A 23,776-nucleotide genomic window follows, 5' to 3' on the forward strand; every position below is an offset into this window, starting at 1 on the left:
AACGAAACGGCGCGTTAAAACGACGTGATGACATCTTTTCCGCGCGAAGGAATCAGAATCCGTTTTAGCACGGGGTAAAAAAAAGCTGGGCGCGATAGATAGATCGACCGACCGCAGGGAGGGAGGAAGAGGGAGAGAATATTCTCCACCGTCGTCTCGTCTCAACACATGTACGGCGAGCACGTCCCTTCCCGTAAAAAAGCCACGCGCGCCCTCCCGATCCCGCCGGTTGCGTCACACTGGCGCCACCCCCACCCGCTCCCTGAACGCGGTCCACGCACCCCACCTCGCCTCCACGCCATATCCTTCCCCCCGTGTCCGCCTCCTACCGTCCCGGTCCATGGACCCCGCCCACGCCACCCACCACCACCCCAACCATATCCGCCACGCGAACCCCGCGCCGGTACCCACAACGTGCCCCGGGCCCGCCGCCCAGTCTCGCGCACCCTCTTCGCGTCCATTTCCCAACTTCCCCCTTATCTTATTCCCATTTTGCGCCACTTTTTCTCGCCTGTTCTTTTTTCTTCTTCCTCGCCCGAGAAATCGCTCGCCATAACTTGCGTCCTTGTCTCTTCCCCACCCCCGCGCTCCCTTGCTCTCCCCGTCCTCCCCGTCGTCGTCGTCAACACCTCCGTCGCGGCCTCGCGCGCACCGCCGGGACCGCCCCCGACCCGCGCGCCTCCTCGGCGACCCCGCCGCGATCTAGGTGCGTCTCTATACGTGCCCCTCCCCCCGCCCCCTCTGATTCGGGCGCCTCTGATTTGGTTGGGTTTGGATTGCGGGGTAAAGTGAGTGAGGGTGAGGTCCTGCGCGTGGAATGGTGTGGGGCGCTGCTTCCCCTGCCTCATGCTTGCGTCTTGGGCTGGGAATTGTGGGGAATGGCTCGGTTCCGGCGAATTCCGGGTGTCCCGCTGCCGATTCGAGTGTCCTGTGGCTGCTTCCGGCGGGAAGGAGGCCCTTTGGGGCCGCGCATGGGGAGTCCCCACGATGATCCGGGCGTCCCCTGACGGGGGTTGGTCTGTGTGCGCGCGGATCTCTCATGGCGTGGCCACAACCGACCTTATCCGTGCCAATTTCACCAGGGACAGTGAGGATTTGTCTAGTTGCGGTTAGAATTGTCTGCTCTTCTCCCTGGATTTGAAGTTGGCTGAGCAGAGGAGGCTTACTTTCCGCCAATTCCGAGTCCATCAAGCGCGGTAATTGTGGATGCGTGTAGAATTGCAACTGTGGGCCGCAATGGCGTAGCAAGCAAGAAACCTCTCATCATTCTGATGCGATTCTGTAATTACAATTTGCAATTCTTGCGTCTCTATATTTTTTGCTCTCTAGTAAACGATCCACTCACATAAAGGAAGAAAAAAATAAACCACTCTAGTCTGTTTATGTTCATTCACTAGGAATGAATAATCATGAATCTTAAGCAAAGTAGCACAGCGACGTTCTATACATTTGCTGCTGTGTTAATTGCTCGGATCATGTAAGTATACAAATATCAGCATTCTGGCAGACAGTTCTGGCTAAGGCCGCACGGTACTTTGCCTCTAGTGCAGGAAGAGAGATCTCGCTTAGCTGTTGGCGCACCGTTTAGTGGATATGTTGCTTTTCGATCCAAGAAAAAAAATACATCCATTTGCCACTAACGTTTGTTTCAAATGGAGAATTCGGGTCCAAGACACCAAGTTGTGACCAAAGATATCATTTCCCAACCTCCTCCCATGTGCTTGCAATCTGTATTTATCAAGGAAGCAGGACCAGGACCAAAGCAAAAAAAAAAAACTTAAAGGGGCTTGCTACCTTTGCTTCGAAATCTTTTTCTTGCGCTGGTAACTTGGCTAGCATGTCTTCAAAGGATGGAATCTTTGGCCCCAGTGCAGTATCAAATGATTCTGTCCCATTAAAATAAAAAGGCTATCTGTTGTTCCTTGTTTTTTCCCATCTAATCTGGCAGATCTGAGATGAGCTGAGATGCTCCATGTGAGTCGCTAGTTTTCTCTCTTTAGCTGCTCTTATCTGGCTCTTAGGTGTGACTTTTTTAATGGGGGAATGTAGATCACATCTTGTTTGATTTCATTGTTTAATGCTCCTGGTTGTTCCAGCTCCTTGCTTCTTTATGTGCCTACCCAACTGTGATTGGATCCCCAGAAAGTCTATTTCTGACTTCTGCTGCCTTTGCTGCTTGTTTGCCATTGTTGTGGATCTCAAGTTTGGTAGCCTGTTTAAAAAGGAAAAGCTGCTGCAAGAGTAAAGCTGCAATTGGGTGATATCATTTTAGTTAGTCCTGGGGGAGGCAGGGCCGTTTTGCTTATTACAAAATTATCATTTGCCTTGAAGATGGTGCGCTCTTAGTCAGTAATATGCTTCAGCTTATGACTTATGGAAACAGCAGTTGCGTCGATGCCATCTTATTATACTTGTGTGCTTTTTTTACTATTCACAACCTTGTACATTGTCTCTGGATTGTGATGTAGACCTTTCTCCTGATGATGTTAGCAGTGTATGATCCCAGAACCTAAAGAAAATGCCACCTTTAGATCATCAGGGCACTTTTGATTGTGTTTCTGTTTCAGGCTGTCAACCCCCCTTATCCTGATTCTTTTGTTTGGCAAACAATGAGGATGAATATAACTTAAACTCTTTGGTCCATTCCAGACAGGAAATGTTCTGAATGACTCCATTTTCCCCTTCGTGTTTTACTTTGATTGTAATTATAGTAACAAAATTCCAAGGGATTTCTTTTGTTTCTTCATGTTGCTGGTGTGCTTTTTTACTCTCACCTTCCTTTCTGTTCTCACTTAATCCTCTGTTTTATCATCAGTTACACTGTTTTGTGGTGGTGAACTAATGATGGATTTGTAGACAGGTTTCCAAGGAAAATGGCAAGAACTGCAAGGGCAAGGAGGCATGTGGCTCGCCGTCTCAGGGCCACGCCGTACCCCATTCCCTCGTACCGCTGGAAGGCAATGAAAGAAGCCAACCGGAAGAAAGCGCTGCCAGCTGTGCAGAAGATGGACTGGGAAGATGCCAACTGCTCTGTCTGCATGGAATACCCACACAATGCTGTGCTTCTCCTTTGTTCATCACATGACAAGGGCTGTCGCCCTTACATGTGTGGAACTAGCTATCGGCACTCGAACTGCCTGGATCAGTTCAAGAAGGCCTACACCAAGGGGGCACTGCTTGAGGAACTGCCTGCAAGCACTGTTGGCAGTAACTTGGACTTTGTACCATTGACTGCAGGCGAGAAGACCGGGTCCATGGACCTTGCATGTCCATTATGCCGTGGCAAGGTAAAGGGTTGGACTGTGGTAGAACCAGCTCGAGGTTATCTGAATGGAAAAAGGAGAACATGCATGCAGGACGGGTGCTCGTTTGTTGGGACATACAAGGAACTCCGCAAGCATGTGAAGTCAGAGCACCCTCTTGTACAGCCAAGGGAAGTAGACCCTGCTGTTGAACAGAAGTGGAGATCACTCGAGTTTGAAAGAGAGAGGGAAGACGCACTCAGCACGGTTACTTCACAAATGGGGAGGGCTGTGGTCTGGGGTGATTATGTGTTAGACTTGGAGGATGGAGTGGACTTGGATGATGAAGAGAGTGATGATGATGACCATGGCAATGGCCGAGAAGCGGACAATGCTCGAAGGTTGATTATATTTATGATGCGTCAAGTCGCCCAGCGTCATCGTACCCAGAGGCTGCAGAGTCCAAGCGGTGTGCCTGCAAATGCTGAGGAAGATTATGCAGTTAGCGGTGATGCCAATGGAACCACCCCTTACCCTTACCCCTCGGAGGGTGATGATGAGGATGATTTGGATCTGGCAGAAGGGAGAGGCGCGGGCATGCTGAGACCAGATAGGCGTCGCCGGCGACGCCGTAGGAACCGTGGAAGGCTGTTCTTAGACTCTAATTAAGATGGCAGGGGCCTAGCCACCAGAGGAGCACGTGCACAGTTGATTCCCTGGTGCCTTAGCAGCATTCATCGATTTCAACCTAAATTTACTTGTTCATGATCATGTACCAAAGTAGTTGTCTTAACCTCAGCCCATTGCTTTCCATCAATGTATCATCTCACATTCTTTGTTGAAAAGGAAGATGCCGCATCCATCTTGTGCGGCTTGTGTAGCTTTTTTATTGTTTCTGATCAAATTGCCCAGCTGCTGTGTTGGTATTGTGCCTTGTTATTTCATTCCGAGTACAGCACTTGCAAGCGCTATTATCTCACGAAACAGTCAAGCACTAGTAGTTTCACAAAAAATACTTGCAGACAGAAGAACAGAAACATGCCCACACATAATATTTCAGAAAAGGAATTTATATACTCCCTCTGTCTAAAAATAAGTGTACATTTTCTAGCTACAAATGTATCTACAACTAAAATATGTCTAGATACATTCCAATCTAAATAAAACTAAGACACTTATTTTTGGACAGAGGTAGTAACAGTTTCCAACAATGAGAACATACAGTGGAGCCAGCTACAGTATGTTACAACAGAGAGGAATAAGAACTGTAGTGTAGTACAGAATCATACAAACAATTACCGATTGCCTTCGGGCAGGTTCATCTGCTCTACATACTTTCCCAGAACATAAGATTACATCTGTGCTCAGAATTACATTAACAAATACAACTCGTATGTACCCATGTATCTCGTCAAAATGGATGGAATTTCAGGGTCAGTAATCCAGTAATAAAACAAAGAAATCTGAGGGCATGTGCGTTGTCTTGTTAGTACTGCATCCGCTGCCAAGTACAAATGACAGCATAAGCATGCTATGAGCACATTTGAGCTTGTGCAATACCATGTCTTCTGTCAGTGCCATGTGGCTGGAATCAGTGGCTCAAAGCACAGAACTACAGCATGCTATTATCGATTATCTCCCATTAGAGCACGGACCATTACTTCTTCCTGATGATAGTAGGTACACCATAACAAACAGGAGATGCGCCAATCATAAGCGGAAGCCTGCAGGCACGCCTAGCTTCACTTATATGCGAAGCTATTCGCTTGTGCCCGCAATTACAGCAGTTACTACTATCATCTATCTCTACTGTCTGTTGATGCTTCCGACTTCGCGAGCCTTTTCGTCTTGGCTTACCATTATCCTTCGCTGCAATGGTCATGGACTCAAATTCCTGTGCCAATGGGCAACATTTCGGGCAATCCTTGCTGGCCATCAAATTTTCTTGCAACCATGAATTGAGCAATGCTTTACTAAATCGATCAATATCTTTATCTGAGACGTCCCAGAGGTTTGCAATGACGGAAGGAGAACCAGCCAATAAATAAGACAAAGGGGCCCCTTGAGGAGCATAACCTCCTTTGCAATGAAGTGTCCCACTACTGCAACCCATAAGAAGAGCAGCCGCGCAATTATCTAACTTCTCAATTTCCTTTCCTGAGACATACTGACTTCCTGCAACATATTTTCAGACTAGTTAGAACACTCTGTGCAAGAACAACAGATACCTGAGCTACCAGTTTTTACAAAGTATCTGAATACTGGACAGGACAGTACTCGGTGGTGGGATTTCAAAATTCTCAACAGTAATAGCATAAGCCATCAGCAAACAACCAGACTTGAAGACATTAGTTGGCACTAGCATCAATAAAAGCCTGGTTGAGAATTTTGCACAAAATAATTCACATGGGTAGCTATGCCGAGGGTTTTTATTTTTTTTGAAAATTTTGCTGAGGGTTTTTAGATAGCTTCAAAAGCTGAAGCCGTGGAAGTTCAAATGACTCCAACACAAGCATAGTGTGCAAAAGTGAATAAAATGAAAAAACTATCAATATCAATATCCATAGTGCATTACCACTTCCATGTCCAAAGTAGAGAAAAAGATCATGATTCCTGAGGGCCAAGACAAGCTCATCAGCTGTTGGAGCATCCCCAACATTTCCCTGCATCCCATCAACGCATCACAATTATTTGCTTGTGATTGCTTTAAGAATAATAATAAATTATCCTTTAGCAGGCTTTGTGTCATTCTTGGATTTATATTTAACAAATCATCCTTACCTTCCACTCGTAGTTTCTGAACAACTGATCAAATTCTTCTTGTGTGCTGACCAAATCACCACTAGGATTCAACACATAGAATGCATCGAAAGGGTCAATAACAGGAAAGGGAGGGGCTATGGCACTAGCATTTTTGTGATGATTAGTGCTTCTAGTCAATGCTCGAAAGATGCTTCGCATTGATGGCATGCGGTATATTTCTTGATTCCTTAACGCAGGCAAGTTCTCCCAAGGAAGCATCTGCATGCAGCCATTTTAAGAAGAGGCTAAAGAAGATATATGATAGGGATCGAAAAAAGCTGATATTGGCAATATTGCTAGACAAACAATACGAGAAAGCTTGCAGTAGAGCATATCCTTTTGAGAATGATGTGTACCTTCAAGCAGAAAGTAAGGGGTTGTAGCCAAGCAACATACATGGTAAGGTGACTAAACTTTACCTATGTAAAATCTAACCTTAGTGTTAATTTCATCCATTATTCGATTATTACCACAAAAATGAATTACATTAGATGACATCAGGCTAGATGCAAATGACACAGTATTTATGATATTTATCCCATACAGCAGCTAACAAGTAAAGCAGAACATCCGTCAAAACTTATAAACCAGAGCTAAAAGGACAGTTTTAATAATTAATAACAGAGTAAATAGCCGACAAAAAGGATATTATGTTGCTCACCTGCACATCAGTATCCAGGACTAAAATGACTGGTTTTCTATCAACTGGCCCAGCCAGCTCAGTCAATATACCATTGCATAAATGCTCGACGGTCACCACTGCTTCATCATCAATCTGGCAAGAGAAGGCTCTAAGTCTATCTCTTCCACAACACCCTCCCCTGCCAAAGTAACCTTTGTATAATATAAGTTGAGAAACACATTCTTTCAATTCACCGACTGATGCAACCCCACCAAGGATGACCTTTATGAGTGCTTGATCTACTTCAAGCTTAAATTCTGACTCTAGACCAGTGATTAAATTTTCCAGCACCGCCTCGCCCTCGCGGTGTTGGTCAATTAATTGGTGGCCCAGAAGAAGGCATTTCCAGGGACCTAGCCACAATTCTTCCATGTTTCTGTTCAAAACGACAAAAAAAGATATCAGAACAGAGGAATCATGATTATTAGAATATAATCAATACAAAATTTCAATAATGGATTGAGCAAGATATCCAGAGTGTCATCATAGAACAGTTTACAGTTTACACATAACAGACAGAAGAAATCTTACTCCAGTATCTCGTTAAGGTCGCCGTTGAGCTTCATTCTATCTGACCACCACCTTCTGGCATTTGCTTGTCCATCTTTTGGAATGTCAGTTGCACCAGAGAGGGATCTAAAGTTATCCTCAAGTAGCTTTTTGAAAGTTGGAGCCACATAGTCTATAATAGTGTAGCTCCAAGGGCAATTCCATTTCTTATCTGATGCTCTAGTTGGATTATCCAGTTCTTTGATAGGGGAGTCTCCATTATGAGCTTCTGTCAAACAATAAACATGTGAATAAAAAGTGCAAGAGACCCAATATTAACTTATAGTACAGTATGCAATCACAACAGGAAATATACATACCTTTCGAAATAGGATCCACTGGTAGAAGCATCGTGGTAGGCTTGTTTGTTGAATCAAACCTTGAGATCAACATCCAAGCAGGAAAAAGGGAAGGGAGAAGAAGTGTTTCCCCAAGAACATTCACAATATCACCTCCAAGCATACTAATGCACACAATTGGTACATCAGGAAGTTCATGGAAGAATTTTGTTACATGGTTTTCAAGTTGTTCCATGTCTGCTGACGGAAACCTGATATAAAAATTGTAATTTAGTTATACACGTACTACACCATATGAAACAATAAATCAGCAACTTATATTTAAAATTTAAGACCTTAAAAACTTTGGAACCTCGTCTGTCTTGCCTGCCAGAAAGCCAGCAACACACTAAAAAACCAAAGGAGAAATTATTAGAAAATGAAGTAAGAGAAAAAAAAAATTATCTGGTTGTGAACTTGGAATGGTACAAACCTTCTTATCTATTTTTCTGGGCAATGCTTGTAAGCTTGCAAGGTAATGGCAATCGAGATAAGTTCCAACAGAAGTTTGGTGAAAGTATGCAGCCCAGTGATTCAAAGAGAGAAATCCCTTGGAATACGAAGGTAATTGGACAGTGGAATCTATCGTTGAGAGTAAGAATATGCATGTAAGTAGCCTACAAACCTGCAATAGGGGAGTTGCATTTGAGCACAGGAGCCACAAAAGGTTTAAAAAATAGCCTGGCTCCATACTGAAGGATATATGCACTAAGGATTTAAAATTAAAAGAGCACATGACTGAAGGATATCAGACCTCCTGAAGAAGTGAAGGACTCTCTCCAGATAGCGCAAAAGCTTTCAGCAACCACGAAACAACATGAGACATCTGTACGCTAGAGAGGCTGCAGCAACCATCTCTGCAGATAGTGATGAAATGATGAGAGTTTAGCAAGGGCCATGAAATACTACAACCAGAACGTTATCCATGACTGATGCACAACAGGGAGTTGATGAGACAAACCTTGACTGTTCTGAAAGGGAACCCTTCAGCAAAAAGAAACTGATACTATATAGTATTTCTGCACACTCTAAAGAAAGAAAATCGCCAGTATTTACATTCATGATTAATCCAATTAAATGAGGCCCATAGGTTGTATAACAACCTTGAGGAAGACATCTGAAATACAACAACGATATGCACTGCCAGTAGATACTATGAACTTCATGAGCTCCATGTTTTCCACCCTGAGCTCCCAAGGCTCTTGCTGCAAAAGGCAACGCATCAGGACTGAACAATACAAACGAATTAAGAAACTTAACAAAGTAATAACCAACAGGTAGCTCAATCACAGAAGAAATTAGATAAAACTACTTAAGGTAAAGGGTGTATACAATTTCCAAGTATCACATGTAAACATGTGGAGTGTTATATTTGTGATGATAGAGCTTTCAGGGAGTGTCTACTTGCAGTGGAGGATAAAATTCTTAGCTATACGTAGTGATATTACTTGGTAGTCGGACAATAAAATTAGCTAGCTGGCCCCCTCCTTGCATCTGCTTATCATTCAGTCAAGCTCCGACACTACACTGCCTACTTTGTACGACTTGCGTAAGAAACTTAGGCAACTGTTTGTTTCACTGGCACAGTTGTGGCTCGTCACTCTTTTCTAACTCCATGGCAAACGTTCATGGGCTAATAATTTAGCTAAGCTCACCACACTTGTGGCACCTACTGTGCTGGCCACACACCTTTTGTGTGAAGGAACACTTTGGTTAACTTAGTTTTGACATAGTTAAGCACCATGTCACCAAACAATGAGGTCCCTTAGCCTCCATGGCCATGTAAAACCCTCAATTGTGTGTCTGCAGTATAACACAGATTGATATGGCACATAACAGAATATGACCAAATACAGTACCTGTTTTTAACAGAAGTGACACAAGATGGCGTCGGCGAATGCAGTCTTTTCTGAACTGCAATATATTCTTAATGCACTCAAAATTTAGTGAATTAACAAAAAGGCAGTTCCAACATCCAAACATACTGCACATGTCATCTCTGTTGCCGTCAACACCATAAAGAGAACAGCTTGTCCCACAGACCAAAGCATCTGTGGACAAAACGTTGCTCCAAGATATGTCATTTTTACTATTCAGTTCAGCTAAACCTTTTTCACTCTTCACATGTGCAGTTCGCTTACTAGATCTGGTGGTTCTAGTCTTTGCACGAGCCGCCACATTCTGTTCTTTAGCTAAACGTGAAGTTCTGAATGCCCTCTTAACATTAATATCCAATGGTGGAGCACTTTCGGCATTCTTCAAGTTTCCCCTTTCGGATTTTAATCCCACAAGTGCATCATACTGGTTAATAGGTGCATGGCTGAACAATAAACAAGGAGCACATGTAGGTAACACTCTATCCTCGGCTGCTATGGGTTCTTTGCCATGATCACAAGCTCCACGCTTGGTTTCTGCAATACAATCTTTGCTGCACAAGATACAACTAGTATTAAGTTTATCATTGGTGGACCCAGCAGAAAATTCTGAACAAGTGTCATTCAATTTCTCCATGGCTGATTGGTACATGCCTAAAGCATTAGACAGATTGCATGTTGAGCGTTTCTGAAAGTCTTTCTCAAAGAGATTCCAAAACAGATCTCCGTATTGCTCATCAACTGATATCTCTAGTGTCAACTTGCATGACTTGCATGAAATGAATTCATCATTATCTGCAAGGAGCTTCCTAGCATCTTTAAGCTCGCCCTCTGCAGCATCCCATAGTTGCCTCTTGCGGTATAATTGACCTAAAAGATGAAACAATGGACAAATGAACAAAAGAACAAAAAAATAATAGACAGATCATCAATAGATAGACGTACCTAACTCTGACGTAAAAACAACAGCAAAAACTGGTAGTCCTTGGAAACATGATATCTCCCGTCCAGTCCGTAATAAAACTTCTGCTTCAGCACCATCGCCGATCAATTCATGCATCAGAGCAACCTGTGTGTACATAATAATATAAGAAATGTCCGTAGCCTACTTGAGGCCATATTTTACACTATGGAAGTGATTGCGAATTGTAAGATACTGCCAACAGCCAGAGCAGTGTCTACACAAGTCATCACTCATAAGTAGGTTAGACTCATGTTACTGCGTGATTGATGGCTATGGTGGTGGCACATATTCCACCAACTCTTTCAATCATTTTGATGGCAATGGAAGTACCCCATGCCACACAATCGCCATACCTGTAATATGCTTTCAAGGTAACATCTCAGTACATTCCATGGAGTAAGGAAAGAATCTCCCATGCTGCTTCGCCTAGTGCAATCTGGCCAAATTTCAGCCATTGTTGGTCCCCATGCTTCAAGTGAAACAAAGCCTTGCCCACCAGAACATTGGTTTTCCCCGCTTATAAACTTGCCCAAATTAAATTTGAACTTCTTTTTTAGGAGCTTCTTGCGCAATTGGAGGGCTTCCCTTCCATATGAAATGGCCTGCAAAAAAAAGGTTTCAGGGAGGCTAAACTATAGAGCAGCTCCACATTCAAGCAAATTTCATAATAACTGGAGATTTTCCACCAAGGTGATTGATGAGAGAGAAACCGATTACCTGATGAGGTTGTCCTCTTGACAGAAGTCTTTCGGACAAATCATAGTATATACAGCCAGCCAGATAGGTTGACTGATTACTCGAAGGAACCTGCAAAATCAAACAATACAAGATGCATAAAAGAAAAAGGAAAGGACAATGCATACTACATTACTGCATTGCAATTACGCAAGTACCAGAACTTACTTCAGAAACCAGAGATGATGCAACTTTATCGATCTCATCAACACTAGCATTGAGACCAAACTGAAATTCAAAGGATTGTTCGCATGATTGAGAAAAGAAATCAACAGGCCACAACCGCTGAAGAAACATAGAAAGAGAAGGATAATCCCCTTTGAAACAGTTTCTCCAGAATATTGTATTGTGGCAATCAACACCAAGATGCTGTGACACATAAGAAACAAATTTCTGGTCCATTGGGAGATGACAGCATGCATGATTAAGGCGGCCGTTGATAAATAACATGGAGAATAACTTTTCTAGGGGTAAGTTTTCTTCCTTCCATATCTTTATGATAAGCTTGCACAGCTCAAACTGAAGCTCAAAGCAGCCCTGATATAGAGTAAAAACCACATAATTATCTTGCTAAAGGCCAGCAGTTGCATCTTATCGAACCTAATAAGTTTTAGCATGGCCTTACCTTCATCGCCAGTAAATCAACCAGAGAACAAAGAAGTGGTACAAGAGTTTCTGATAGCTGTTGAAAGATCTCACCAGGAGAACAATGATGCAAAGCACCCATCTTTGACCACAAGTCAACGGCACTCCTAACACCATCAAAGATTACCTATTCGAAATAACAAATAACCATAAGCAAACAAAGCAACGCATTTTATGACTAATATACAGATGACTATACAAGCAATTCATATGAAGCAGTTACCTCCTCGCCATAATTGGCCTCCTGGGCACAATGTGCATGCAAGCAGTACGCAGTAGCCAATTCATGGATAACAATCGCATTGCCTTGAGATGAATCCAGTACACCTTTCTGGTTCAATAGGAAAAAAAATGAATCTTAGATCTTCCTTGTGGTAAGCATAAGGAAATAGGGCAGGAAGGGTGCAGCAGGGAGGGGAGTGGGTGGGTCACCAGTAAAGATATGGCGTCGGACAAGCAAACAAGACAGCTGCTTATGTTTTGCACCCCAGATGCACGGAGTGCACGTGCCTTTCTAACCAAAACCTTTGATCTGTCCAGATAATATTCTTTTGAACAATATATTTCATTCAAGAGAATGTGTATTATTCTATTTTGCATATTTGCACATAGCATAGTGGCACGAGATTCCATTGCTCCATATGCGAATAATTCCTGTAAAAACCAATGCATGTCGAAAGCACTTCGCGCATCAAAAAGAGATTAAAAAGACAGATACACCATTGTTAATCTTCACAAAACACTCTGATACCTGCTCCAAGATTAAGCCTATCAACTTCTTTGGCAAGGGTGACGGGTAGCCCATAAGAGAGTGATAGAGAAGCGGAGCATTATCAACACATTGGTCATCCCCAAAATCTTTTAGTGTTATCTGTATTTGCATAAGAAGTTAAACGAAACCACATCAACAAAGTGTTTGAAGCGGGATAGTTTCTCTAGTTTTTAATGTCAATACCTTCACCCATAACTTGATCAGAACCAAATAGCTTTTGTGATAATCAGATGTGTCACCATAAGCCAACAATTCAGATAGGCTCTTCACAACAATATCACGTATCACTTTTGAGCCACATCTATTGAGAATGTCAACCATCTTTGTTATCCTAGCAAATGCATCGGTAATGATATCATTCAGTGTATCCTCTGGTAGATCCTCAGTGACAATGTGACCTTCCGCTGTTGCTGATAGTCTACTGTAAGAAAGGCTGGCGTATGCCCATGTTGTTTGACAGCATAGTTCTAATGCCTTTGGGGCCTGAAGCAGTTACAGAGGTTAACATCTAAAAGTCCATAGTTAAAAGAAAAATGTAATAGACCAGCACCTCAGAAGGGTACCTCTTCAAGATGCCCAATATTGTAAAGTGTCACACCAATGTTAAAAATAGAAGAGATCAAAAAATTGAAATCTTCGAGCTTTATCCATGTACTTGAAATGGCGCGATTGATAGAAGACAAGCTCTTCTGGACTATGAAAGTAAAATGTATTAATAATAAGGATAGTACTAGAGAATAGTAAATAGGTATTTAACAGCAATTCCCCAGAAATGGCACTGGTATAGGAGAATGTACATAAATGTTTATTCATAATAATTTCTACATGCAACAAAATGATGACTCTCAAAAGTGATATAATAACAGGCTGAATCAAGGATTCTGTAATGCACCAAGTCATAGCACCAGCGGTAAATGAATAGATGGTCTTATGTTCAAATTAATAAGATTCACTACAAGTATAGGACAAACGTTTCGTCGAAAGAAAAAAGTATAGGACAAGCGACTTAAGTACCTGGATAGCCTTGTTGGTCATAAAGGAAATTTTGATTGCTGAAACTAGGGCTCTCAGTAAGGTTCCACGTTGTTCATGCAATCTCTCCTTCTCTTCTTCAGACCTTTTCGTACAACTGTTACAGCACACAAAAAATAGCTTGCAAAATCAGAAATCATTCACTTATGGCAGGGGTAGTACCGATGGTTTTATGGACTTCACCTATAAGCAATATGGCTGAAATCAATGAATTGATCCAGTGCCATAAAGATACATGTCATGTTTCGCGAATTGGGGACTGTTTTTCCTTCAGAAAAGTTCTTCCAAACTGCATTTGCATGCTGTAATAGTATCTTGCAAACAAACTCCAAAGAATCAAAATATGCCACAGAATAACTATAGCTGTGTTTCTTATTGGGATGTCCCGGATCTGATGGTGGACTTGCATATTTCCCCAAATTATCACGTTGACTGGATTTGCCATCGGTGACACAGAAAACCCGTGCGAGTGTGCCAAGTGCACTGTTCAAAGTTTGTAGATTCTTATCATTCTTGGGAAAATCCACTGATATAGCAGGGTGACCTTCGTTTTCTATTTGCTGCAAACTGAAATGTAATCCAGTAGCATAAAGATGGAGAACTGAGGCCATGGGAGGGGAAACCTATAATATGCATGGAAATAAGTTAATGAAAAATAATAATGGCACTGTATGGTACACATTAACAACAATCAATGCTAAGAAAACAGTGCAGAATGTACCTCAGAAAGATAACCACCTTGTATGTAAAGTAGTTCTGAAGCATTAACTTGTAAATCCTTATTTGAAGAGAGAAAGCTCCGAGAAAAATATGCTACAAATTCCAGGAGTTCGTTTACAGCTTTAGGCAATTCGACCTGAAAAAATGTACATGATCTTACAATGGTTAACAATGTTTCTTTGGTAGAGAAACTCATTGCCTTATAATTTTCACAGGATGCAAACTGACAGTATGCAAATGGTACATCGAGTGCAAAAATACATGAGACCTAAAGTGCACCAGAAATGGTACATTTTTTATGTTTCTTTTACTCGCTTCTGCCTACTTTTGTGTCTTAATTTGTACAGCGGAGATTATAAAATAAGCATAGCGCATCACAGTTCAGCAACCGCAAAATAAGCGATTAATGTGCTTCTGAATTTTAGTGAAAGACAATGTGTTTTATCTGCGTGGAATTGCTCAGTCACAGGGGAGTGGAGCTCTAGATGGTTTAAGGCTTTAAGCAACCAAAACAGTAGTTTGGTAGGAAACAATAACAAACTACTAAGATAGATTGACAAAGTTCAGCTATTGAAAAGACTTATTTACTTCAAATCACACCTGCATGTCTCCCAAATAAGGAACCACACACAGTTCAAATTTTGAAAAATCTATGAACCATACTTCTAGCTTCAAGATCATGTAATTTTGTCAAGTCGCAACTTTACTGCTAATCTTAAGTTACATCTAGTAATGCAGTGGATTATCATTTCATGTTTGCCCAACCGGCTTTTTTTTATTTAGTTTTGTTTCATCCGCTTTTGCATACTTTTGTGTCTAATTTTCTACAGCAGATTATTAAATAAGCACAGCACATCACAGTTCAGAAACCGCAAACTGAGTCCTCGTGCAGATTGATATGCTTCTGAATTTTAGTGGAAGACAATGTGTTTCATCGGCAATAAATTGCTCAGTCACAGGGAATTGGAGATCTAGATGGTTTAAGCAACCAAAACAGTAAATACCATACACAAAATTTACTATGTTTGACGCAAATGAATAATTTCTTTGAGTAAAATTTGACAATCCAGTCTAATCTTTTTTTTAATGTGGTTTCCAAAGACGTGTAAACCATAGCTAGGAAACAATGTTTGGTTAAACAGTTTAATGTTCTTCTGAATTGTAGTGAAATAGAACATGTGCCAGCGATGCATTACCTTGACACGTAACGCAGATTCAATAGCAGTCTTCAACACATCATGCAAAAGCTCCATGCTCCCTACCCGACTCAAATCAACAGCAGAACAAATCTTCCGTGCAACCTTCAACCAGAATAAACAGTAAAACCGTTAACCAACCAATATAATTAAGGTATATATGTTACGGCAATCAATTTGCTAGTGACACGTACAGTGGGCAAGCGGTCCATCATTCGCGCCTTCTCACACTCCTGTAAGGTTGCAACACAGAATTCGCGAACAAGGTTAGAGTTGAAAAATGAAGAATCCGCAGCCAGGAAAATGGCACAGCGGCTCAGTGCATTCACAAACAGGGTGAGATACTTCCTGCTGGACTCCTCAGTTAGAATCCTGCAAAATGACAAAACCTCATAGTCACACACCGTATCTGCACTCTTTAATCTATACTCCTATATAGTGTACGAGTTTTGAAAGTTTGAATCCAAACATAGAAATGCAATTTCTACCGTTGATTGCGTACCATCCAACGGCCTAGAATACATGGATTCGCTGCTACAGTAGCAGCCTCTTTGTCTACAACATTCCAGAAATATCCATGTATTTATTCGACCACTGAATCCGCTATCAATCCACACAAACCCGACGACAAACCCACGGATCGTGTCCCGTCGCTGGGCCTCTGTTAACAAAGACCGTGGAAGGGTGGTACGATGGCATAGCATTTTGCTGAGCATAACAAGCCGTTCTATGCATGCACCTTGCAATTGCTGGGCGTTATTGGCGTAGCAACTACAACAGTGCAAACATTGCTGGTACGTGCTTCATTAGTGGCATGAATTGGAGGACAAATCGATCAGAACTTTCGCAGACAGCCAGAAAACGTACTCCCTACGGTCCGTGAATAAGTGTACACTTTTCTTTTTGCAAGTCAAACATTTTTAAATTTGACTAGACTTTCACGCAGAAATAGCAACATATGTGACACTAAACTACCATATTATTGAACTACATATTAAGATGAATCTAGCTATATTAATTTTGTGTCACAAAAAATGCTACTTTTTTTCTGAAAAGTTGGTCAAAGTTAATGAAGTTTGACTTAAAACATGCCCTAACGTACACTTATTTGTAAATGCAGGGAGTAAAAAAATGAGCATAATTCGACAAGTATATATAAGCGCACATGCATGGCATCGATTATGCTTCTGCATGAGAAATACTCCCTCTGTGCAATAATATAAGATGTTTTAGAAGTTGTTAAAGTAGAGTAGGTACAAACTAAAAGGAGTGAACCTACACAGTGAAAGTAGACTAGGTACAAACTAAAAGAAGTGAGCCTACACACTAAAACTAGATTGGATACAAACAAAAATGGGTGGATTTATGAAATAGCAAAAACGAGAGTCTTACATTCCTAAATGGAGGGAGTATGTGTCAATGTTTCACTAAGACATAATCATCTCAAATATGCTGCTTGTAATGTCATTCTTAGTGATAATTAGGGAGAGCATTCCTTACAACGACTGATTTTGAACGTGCAAAGCACGTGAAGCTGACTAGTAAACAAAAATTGCAGAGTTAGCAGAGCCGAAAATCTCACCGGAGCCATGGCCGGATCTGCTCAACGAGGACGAGTACCCGTTCGTATGGGGCCGCTTCCTTGACCTTGCCCTTGCTGGCACAATTAGCAAGGCAGACGGTGAGCTCAATGGCCAGTGTGCTGATTTCAGGGTCGGCTCCAGCCTCGCCTGCAACGCCAGGGTCGGGGAGGAGGGGAGCCGCACTGGCGGCCCCACGGCGAGGCTTGGGGGCCGTGGGCGCTGGCGTTGGCGAGAGAGCGTGGCGGAGGGCGTCGAGGGTGGCGGCAGCCTCCGCCTCGGCGCGCGCGTAGTGGCCGCGCGACTCGAGGCAGCACACGAAGTGGCCGCGCTGGAGCAGCACGGCGTAGGGCTTCCCGGCGAGGCACGCGGAGATGGCCGCCAGGCAGTCGAGGACGAGGCCGTAGATCTGGAGCAGCTCGTCGGCGTCGGCCGAGCTAGGGTTCGGGCGGAGGAGCGGCGGGAGGAGGTGGAGCGCGCGGCAGAGGAACGGGAGGAAGCGCTTCGCGAGAGGGCGAAGGGCGGCCGCGTCGGGAGGCGGCGGCGGCGGCGGCTGCTGCTGCTTGGGCTGCTTCGTCGCCCTCTTCGGCGGCGGGTTGGTGGGGTTAGGGTTCGCGCCGGGCAGATGGGGCGAGAAGGGCTGGAGGTAGGCGGAGAAGCGGGAGCGGAGCCCGGCGCCGGAGCTCGGGGAGGAGAGGGCGGCGAGGAGGTCCTCGGCGGCGGCCTCCATCGCCGTGTGCCGGTGGGGAATTTTTTGGCGAGGAGGGGCGGGAAATGTTGCAGGGTTTCACAGAAGCGGCCGCTCCGCTAATGGCTGGCAGATCGGGTCAGAACTCAGAACAGAACACGAAGCGTACGGCGGAAGATTGGAAGGTTCTGGGCCGGGCTGGAATGTTTGGGCCCAAAAGAACAGGCTTTTGCCCGATAGCTTTGTTCCGGCCTTCCGGGTGCTTGGTTAAAAAAAAAAGAGACCAAAGTGAAGATACCTTTGGCATAGTTTTATACTACCACTATCCACACACATAAAAAAGTCACAAACTATTTAGATTTGAATATATCTAGATATTATTATATATAGATACATTTAAATTAAAGAGATCAAAGTTAGTGTATAAATACATCAAACTTTTAGCAAACATGCGACATCCTTTTATGGACGGAGGAAGTAGAAGATTTTAGCGAGTACAACCTGAGCCACGAGTGTGGACTCGAACTCATGCCCACCACCCCGGCTATGCCATGGTTCTTCGGGTGCTTGGTTTAATTCTCTCACTCGCGAACACTTATTTTTTTGGTAGTAGCATATTTACTATACACTTGAGTATCACGTAAGTTATACCATCAAAAATAGCAATTTAATGTTGAATATTAATGGTTCCCACGAGTATTCTTTTCTCTGTGTGTCACTATAATTAATGATGAGTATCATAGGTAGATATCGTATCATAGCACGTAGATCTAGAAAAATAAATATTAAATAAATCTTGTACACATATTTGCATGAAGATACTACAAAATCAATAAATATAAAAAGATTATGATACTACTAATATATGATATCGAAATGGAACCTTGTGGCTCTCATTTCCCCCCTCTCAGCTCTCGCGAGTGAATAGTTCCCTTGAGAGTCTCTTCCTCTCTGCCGGCTCCCCTCTCCCTATCCTCCGGCGGCTTCGCCGGCCGGAGTGACTGGGAGAGGGGAGGCCGGTTCTTCTCTGTACATAGTAGTTTAGGTGTAGTTGTTGTTCCCTTAGTGGAGTCTGGTGAGATGCCGGTGGAGATCTGGTGGCCGACGCTTGCGGGCGGTGCTCGGTGGCCGGTGGTGGTGTGGCTTCTGCTTGTGGAGCTCCGGAGGGCGGAGCTGGAGGTGAGCAGCAGCGTCCCCTCACCCTCCATGAAGAATAAGCTCGAGGCTGCTCCAGGGATGCAAGATCTGGATGGCTCTGACGCTGTTCTTGCCGCCATGGGGGCAGAAGGAGCAGTTAGTCTTGAGATCTATCTGGATCTGGCAGGATCTGGAGCGAGCAGGGAAGATCCATCTGCAACGCCGGAGAGCCTCTATGCTCTCGTCCCAGGAGTTCATCAGCGGAGGACTGATGCCGGTGGCCACCACCGCCCTGCCTCTGCATCTCATGGTCGAAAGGCGACCCTCCTCAACCTCTACTTCCCAGAGACCAAGAAGTCCGAGGGGAAGATCTACAGCTTCCGCCACGACGCCGGACCAAGTGGTTCGTCCCCGGCGCCGGTGTCCGTTCTGTGGCGGAGAAACTCGTCGGCGACTTCCAAATGCGGTGTTGAGCTCAGAGGACTTGATTGATTTTTTCAATTTCTTTCCGAGGTCCTTTCTGTAAAAGCTCCGTCCTTATCCAGAAATCCCCTGATCTGTAGGGGCTTTTCTGCAAAATGTAACCACCGCTTTGGTAATACCAGCATCTTCTAGGGTCTTCGGACTCTATCCCTGTGCTAATATATGATATCATGCGTTGTAGAAATAATATCATACACTAGTACCATGTGCTTGATATTGCTAGTATGATACTACCAACTATAACTAGTCTTATAGAAATATCATGTAATTAATTGCTGCTGAAAAACAACAATTATTGGTCCTACCTCTATCACTAAGGCTGGTCATAGTGGAGGTAACTATAGTAACATGCATACTCCATAGTAGGTACTAACTTATAGTGTGTGTTTTCATGTATTGTGTTATTTATCATGTCATAGATTCATCTTATCTTGAGTGTGTGATGTTATGATAAGACCAAATTTAATTGTACGCTCTAACATAGCTACTTATCGCATCACTCTTTTTTTTATTTATTGTTATACAATATCACTAAAACGTCTCGAGGTGTATGATGTTAGACTTCTTAATCATCCAAATGGAGTGACCCATCGACCACCATCGTCATGCTACCCATCAATCATAAATGATAAACTATTTTGAACACAGTGCTAGGCCACAAACTCAAATTACAGGTATCAAAATCAAAATTTAGACTAGTCGATGTTTGCTTTATTTTTGTGAGGTTAACAAATGCGGTTGAGCTGGACGTCGCATGCAAGGTTGGTTGGGTTCGGGTAATTATTGTCCATCGGTTCTGTTTGAGCTGGACATTATACGACGAAAAGACCAACAATTTTCCCTATTGGCAAAATATTTTGATAGTTGCCTTACATTAAAAAAAAAACAGATGAGGTGGTTCATTGCTGATGCAAAACTGATTTTGTGCGTAGTAGTTGCCCTGGCCTTGGGATCTTGCCGGATTCGGCACACCGCCAATGGCAGATGAGCGCAGCAATCAACATGAACATTTAGGGTCCATTTTATTGACTTGCGGATCGATGAACACAAAGATCTCTCTCATGTTTCATCTTAAGCACAAGATCAGGTGAAGAAACTTGTAAATCTTGATGGGAGGGGATCGACCGGAGGCCTACAGCAGTAGAGAAGATCATGAGAAACATTTTGCCCCCACGCCCGAGCAGGAGTTGCTCAGGACCATATATTGCTCAAACTTCCAAAGTCTTATTACAACAACAACACACAAAAAAAACACTCAACGTCGACGGCTCACTTGGCCGGGACCAAGGATCCAAGCTTTCGGGTGGTGACCGTCGGCCAGTCCTGCTCGAACATTTCCACCTTATACATGGCGTGCGCGTCGTTCATCCTCAGCGCGTCGACGTCGAGCCGGTAGTTTATGCCGAAGTCAACGATCTGCATCTCGCCGCTCACCACCTTGCTGAACCTGAGCCCGTCGTTGTACACCCACGTGTGCTTCACCACAGCCCACCGGCCGAGGTCCTGGACGTGCGGGTCGGTGATGTTGATGATCGGTTTCCACTTCCCGTCAAGCGCTGCACTGGGCGCGGCAGCAGCAGCGGCGTCAGGGACGGTTGCATCGAGCGCGGCAGCGGCATGAAGGACGGCTGCGCCGGCGACGAGGAGAAAGAGTAGGGTGCTCATCCTCGTCATGGTTGCCAGGCTGCGGCTAGATCTTGCCTTCAAGTCGATTGGGTTTGGAAAATGTCAGATGGTGTGATGAGATTGGGGACTGACTGTGGACCATTTATAGAGATTTTCTTGGACAGTGCATTTAAAGATACTATTAATTGTATCATATATCTACATTAGTTCTAGTAGATCTTTTGGTAGTGCATTTAAGGAGATTATTTGTATCCATGCATCCATAATTAAAGAGATTAATTGGAGTACAGTTGTAAGTTAATATGGACGGTGCTGAGCGTTCTCGAGAGGATCGAGACGAAAAAGCTCTGCCATCCAATTGGAAGCCTACAGGTGATGTAAAAAAACAGGACCACCCGAGCAGCCACATGCGCACCTGCGTTACCGCACAGAAAATCCCACCACCGACCTAACGATCCGTGCTTGTCAACCGCACGTGGCTGTAAACTCCAGCGAGACCTCTGTCGACACATCGAGCACAAACGTTGGCATCACCACTGGAGTCTCGACTCTGGCTAGCAACAATGTTGCCCTCCCCCCCCCCCCATAGGAGCATCCAGCCCCGCCATGCCGTAGTAGCACCTTGCCACCACCCTGGCAGCGTTCCCTTTCAGCAGCCACTTATCCTCGCAAGAACACATGGATGCTAATTGAAGTTTCTCTGACTACCCTCTGCACCTTCACGACCGTTGGCCCATGTGCCTGCAACCGCGGTAGTCGCCCCCTTGCACGAGCTCTGCGGTCCTCTCGTGGCGCCACTGTGTCATCGTCGTCGATTCCCGCACAAGAGCAAATCGTCGCGAGAGGCGCCATCAAGCGAGCGATGAAAGCGGCAAAACTAGCTAGAGGGGAACGACAACAAGGCGTTAGTTGGTGGGCAGCGTGCTATGGTCGGCGGCGGCGGCGTGCCCTGTGAGAGAGATGGCAAGAGAACAAGTGGGGGAGAAAAAACAAAAAGAGAGAACGAATGGAGGGGAGAGTTTGGGAGGATAGAAGATACCATGTGGGGTCTCCTTTTACACCGCATCATTTCCTCCAGCCATGCGCGATGGACGTGTGCCGCTCGGGAAGAGTATAGGTATTTTCCAATTAATACTGGGTAATAACCATATCTACATGCTTTAGTAATTTATTTAAGTAGGATACACTTTTGGGTGTGCTTGTTATTTTAACTACCCATCAACGCGTGACGACAACGGTGTAGTTGTCGGGTGAGGAGTATGGTTACATTGCCTATTTGCGCTTGTGTTCTCCTTCAACTAGACATGCATTGCTTCGATCTACGGATGCTCAAGGTTAATGCTTTTGTGGTTACATGTGATGGACGTGTTTTTGTATTGCCACCCAAATACCATATACAACTAGCTAAGTAGCCATACGTTGCTACAAAGCTTAACGAGCGCACCGTGACACTTGTGGTAAATTATGACACAAAATATGACAAAACGGACACCTCCATCTCGTATCTCCTCTAAAGATTATGACCTGCCCCACGACTCTTGACCTTGCTCCACCCCGGAACTATGTATACATCGTCTCCGACACCGGTGACCTTCACACCCACCCCTAAGTCTATCGCTAGTGACCTGCACCTTTCCAATCCTAAGTATCTTCCTCACTAGGGTCCATGTTGTTGCGGCTAGCCGTGGCGGCCCTGCCGCTAACTTAGTCCCGATGCAAGCGTGGCCAACCACATCAGCCCCGCATTTCACTTGGTTTAGGGATGTGCATGGAGATATATAAGAGGAGGGAGCGGATCGGCCATGGCCATGTTGAGTAAGAGAAGACAAGGGGATATATTATGCTTGAGAGCATTAAGGCGCATGAGAGAGGGGGGATATTGGGCCCTGGTGGTCACCATTCTAGAAGATATGCTAATTGCAGGCATGGTCAGCCGCTAGAGAGTCATATCAGATACAAATATTTTCAGATTGGTTTATATTTCACCATACTCTATGTATGGAAGTAACATACTTTCTCCACCGTGCAAAAACACATGCAACCAAATTTATTCATTCCTTTGGCTAGTGGTACACACCCTTGCAACATTGCTAGTGTTGAAGAAGCACGGCTAGGTGCTACCAAAATTCTAGCATTTCTCTATATTAATGTCTAGCATGACGCTGGGAAAGATAGCAAGCCAAAATAACATAAGGTACTACTCTCTCCATCCCTCGCTAGGTGGGATAGAAATTTACACATAGCGTAAGAAGGGTTCGTTGCGGGAATAATATGTACATAACTACCTATGGGAATCTTTATTGGACTAGTTGATACCCTCTTGATTCACATGTCAAATCTATTTTATTCCCCTGCATTCACTCCCCTATCTCCCCCCGCACTTGTGCTCTCACCCTATCTGCGCGCTCCCCCCCCCCCTCGGCCTCTCCCTCCACCCCACCACCCTCTCTCATGAAAGCCTGAGACACCTTACACATGACACATGCTAGCATGGCCTAGTAGAGCCATCTACCATGGTCGTAACTTCTCCATAACTCTCTTACACAAAATGCAACTAATATATCCATGAAACATACTTCCAAGTATCTTTATTTATAGGAGTAATTTCCCATAATTTGATTCATGTTTGAAGTTGCTCAATCTATATGAGTAGTTTCTCAGGCATAGGCCTTTGAGAGGGTCTGAATATGAAGGAAACTAGCGTGACTTTA

General features: G+C 44.0%; 3 protein-coding genes across 5 annotated transcripts; 1 reads left to right on the forward strand and 2 right to left on the reverse strand.

Moving 5' to 3' along the window:
• The first annotated feature begins 545 nt into the window (after window positions 1-545).
• On the forward strand, window positions 546-4,122 carry LOC127305988 (uncharacterized). 2 transcript variants are annotated; one of them, XM_051336586.2, is made up of 2 exons: window positions 546-706; window positions 2,857-4,122. In XM_051336586.2, exon 2 carries the CDS (start codon window positions 2,874-2,876, stop codon window positions 3,909-3,911), a length of 1,038 nt encoding a protein of 345 aa, XP_051192546.1. In that variant the 5' UTR covers window positions 546-706; window positions 2,857-2,873; the 3' UTR covers window positions 3,912-4,122. The 2 variants fall into 2 exon arrangements, with proteins under 2 accessions (XP_051192546.1, XP_051192545.1); XM_051336585.2 differs by having other exon boundaries at window positions 549-706; window positions 2,861-4,122.
• A 145-nt stretch (window positions 4,123-4,267) lies between these two features.
• LOC127305987 (separase) lies at window positions 4,268-17,940 on the reverse strand. Of its 2 annotated transcripts, XM_051336583.2 has the most exons (27): window positions 17,134-17,940; window positions 15,746-15,923; window positions 15,552-15,656; window positions 14,357-14,491; window positions 13,819-14,258; window positions 13,618-13,732; window positions 13,167-13,292; window positions 12,787-13,086; window positions 12,583-12,702; window positions 12,264-12,485; window positions 12,055-12,162; window positions 11,812-11,958; window positions 11,355-11,723; window positions 11,169-11,258; window positions 10,805-11,053; window positions 10,433-10,556; window positions 9,473-10,357; window positions 8,575-8,818; window positions 8,368-8,470; window positions 8,047-8,238; window positions 7,910-7,962; window positions 7,596-7,825; window positions 7,258-7,504; window positions 6,706-7,102; window positions 6,024-6,263; window positions 5,818-5,905; window positions 4,268-5,417 (listed from the first exon to the last, which is right to left on the reverse strand). In XM_051336583.2, the coding sequence occupies exons 1-27, from the start codon at window positions 17,859-17,861 to the stop codon at window positions 4,900-4,902; spliced, it is 6,753 nt and encodes a 2,250-aa protein (XP_051192543.1). In that variant the 5' UTR covers window positions 17,862-17,940; the 3' UTR covers window positions 4,268-4,899. The 2 variants fall into 2 exon arrangements, with proteins under 2 accessions (XP_051192543.1, XP_051192544.1); XM_051336584.1 differs by lacking the exons at window positions 15,746-15,923; window positions 17,134-17,940 and having other exon boundaries at window positions 14,374-14,491.
• Window positions 17,941-20,592: 2,652 nt separating this feature from the next.
• On the reverse strand, window positions 20,593-21,172 carry LOC127309299 (cysteine proteinase inhibitor 8-like). The gene has a single exon (XM_051340201.1). It carries the CDS (start codon window positions 21,111-21,113, stop codon window positions 20,709-20,711), a length of 405 nt encoding a protein of 134 aa, XP_051196161.1. The 5' UTR covers window positions 21,114-21,172; the 3' UTR covers window positions 20,593-20,708.
• Between the last annotated feature and the right edge of the window lie 2,604 nt (window positions 21,173-23,776).

The sequence above is a fragment of the Lolium perenne genome, chromosome 6 (assembly GCF_019359855.2).
Source record: "Lolium perenne isolate Kyuss_39 chromosome 6, Kyuss_2.0, whole genome shotgun sequence".
NCBI lineage: Eukaryota > Viridiplantae > Streptophyta > Magnoliopsida > Poales > Poaceae > Lolium > Lolium perenne.

Bases quoted from the DNA above. Each gene is read 5' to 3' on its own strand.
- LOC127305988 (XM_051336586.2), top strand. From the start codon at position 2,874: ATGGCAAGAACTGCAAGGGCAAGGAGGCATGTGGCTCGCCGTCTCAGG.
- LOC127309299 (XM_051340201.1), bottom strand. From the start codon at position 21,113: ATGACGAGGATGAGCACCCTACTCTTTCTCCTCGTCGCCGGCGCAGCC.
- LOC127305987 (XM_051336583.2), bottom strand. From the start codon at position 17,861: ATGGAGGCCGCCGCCGAGGACCTCCTCGCCGCCCTCTCCTCCCCGAGC. The intron at 12,163-12,263 runs GTGACCCACCCA...CTATTGAACCAG, and splicing joins CCGACGCCATATCTTTACTG to AAAGGTGTACTGGATTCATC. The intron at 8,819-9,472 runs GTACTGTATTTG...TGCCTTTTGCAG, and splicing joins GTCACTTCTGTTAAAAACAG to CAAGAGCCTTGGGAGCTCAG.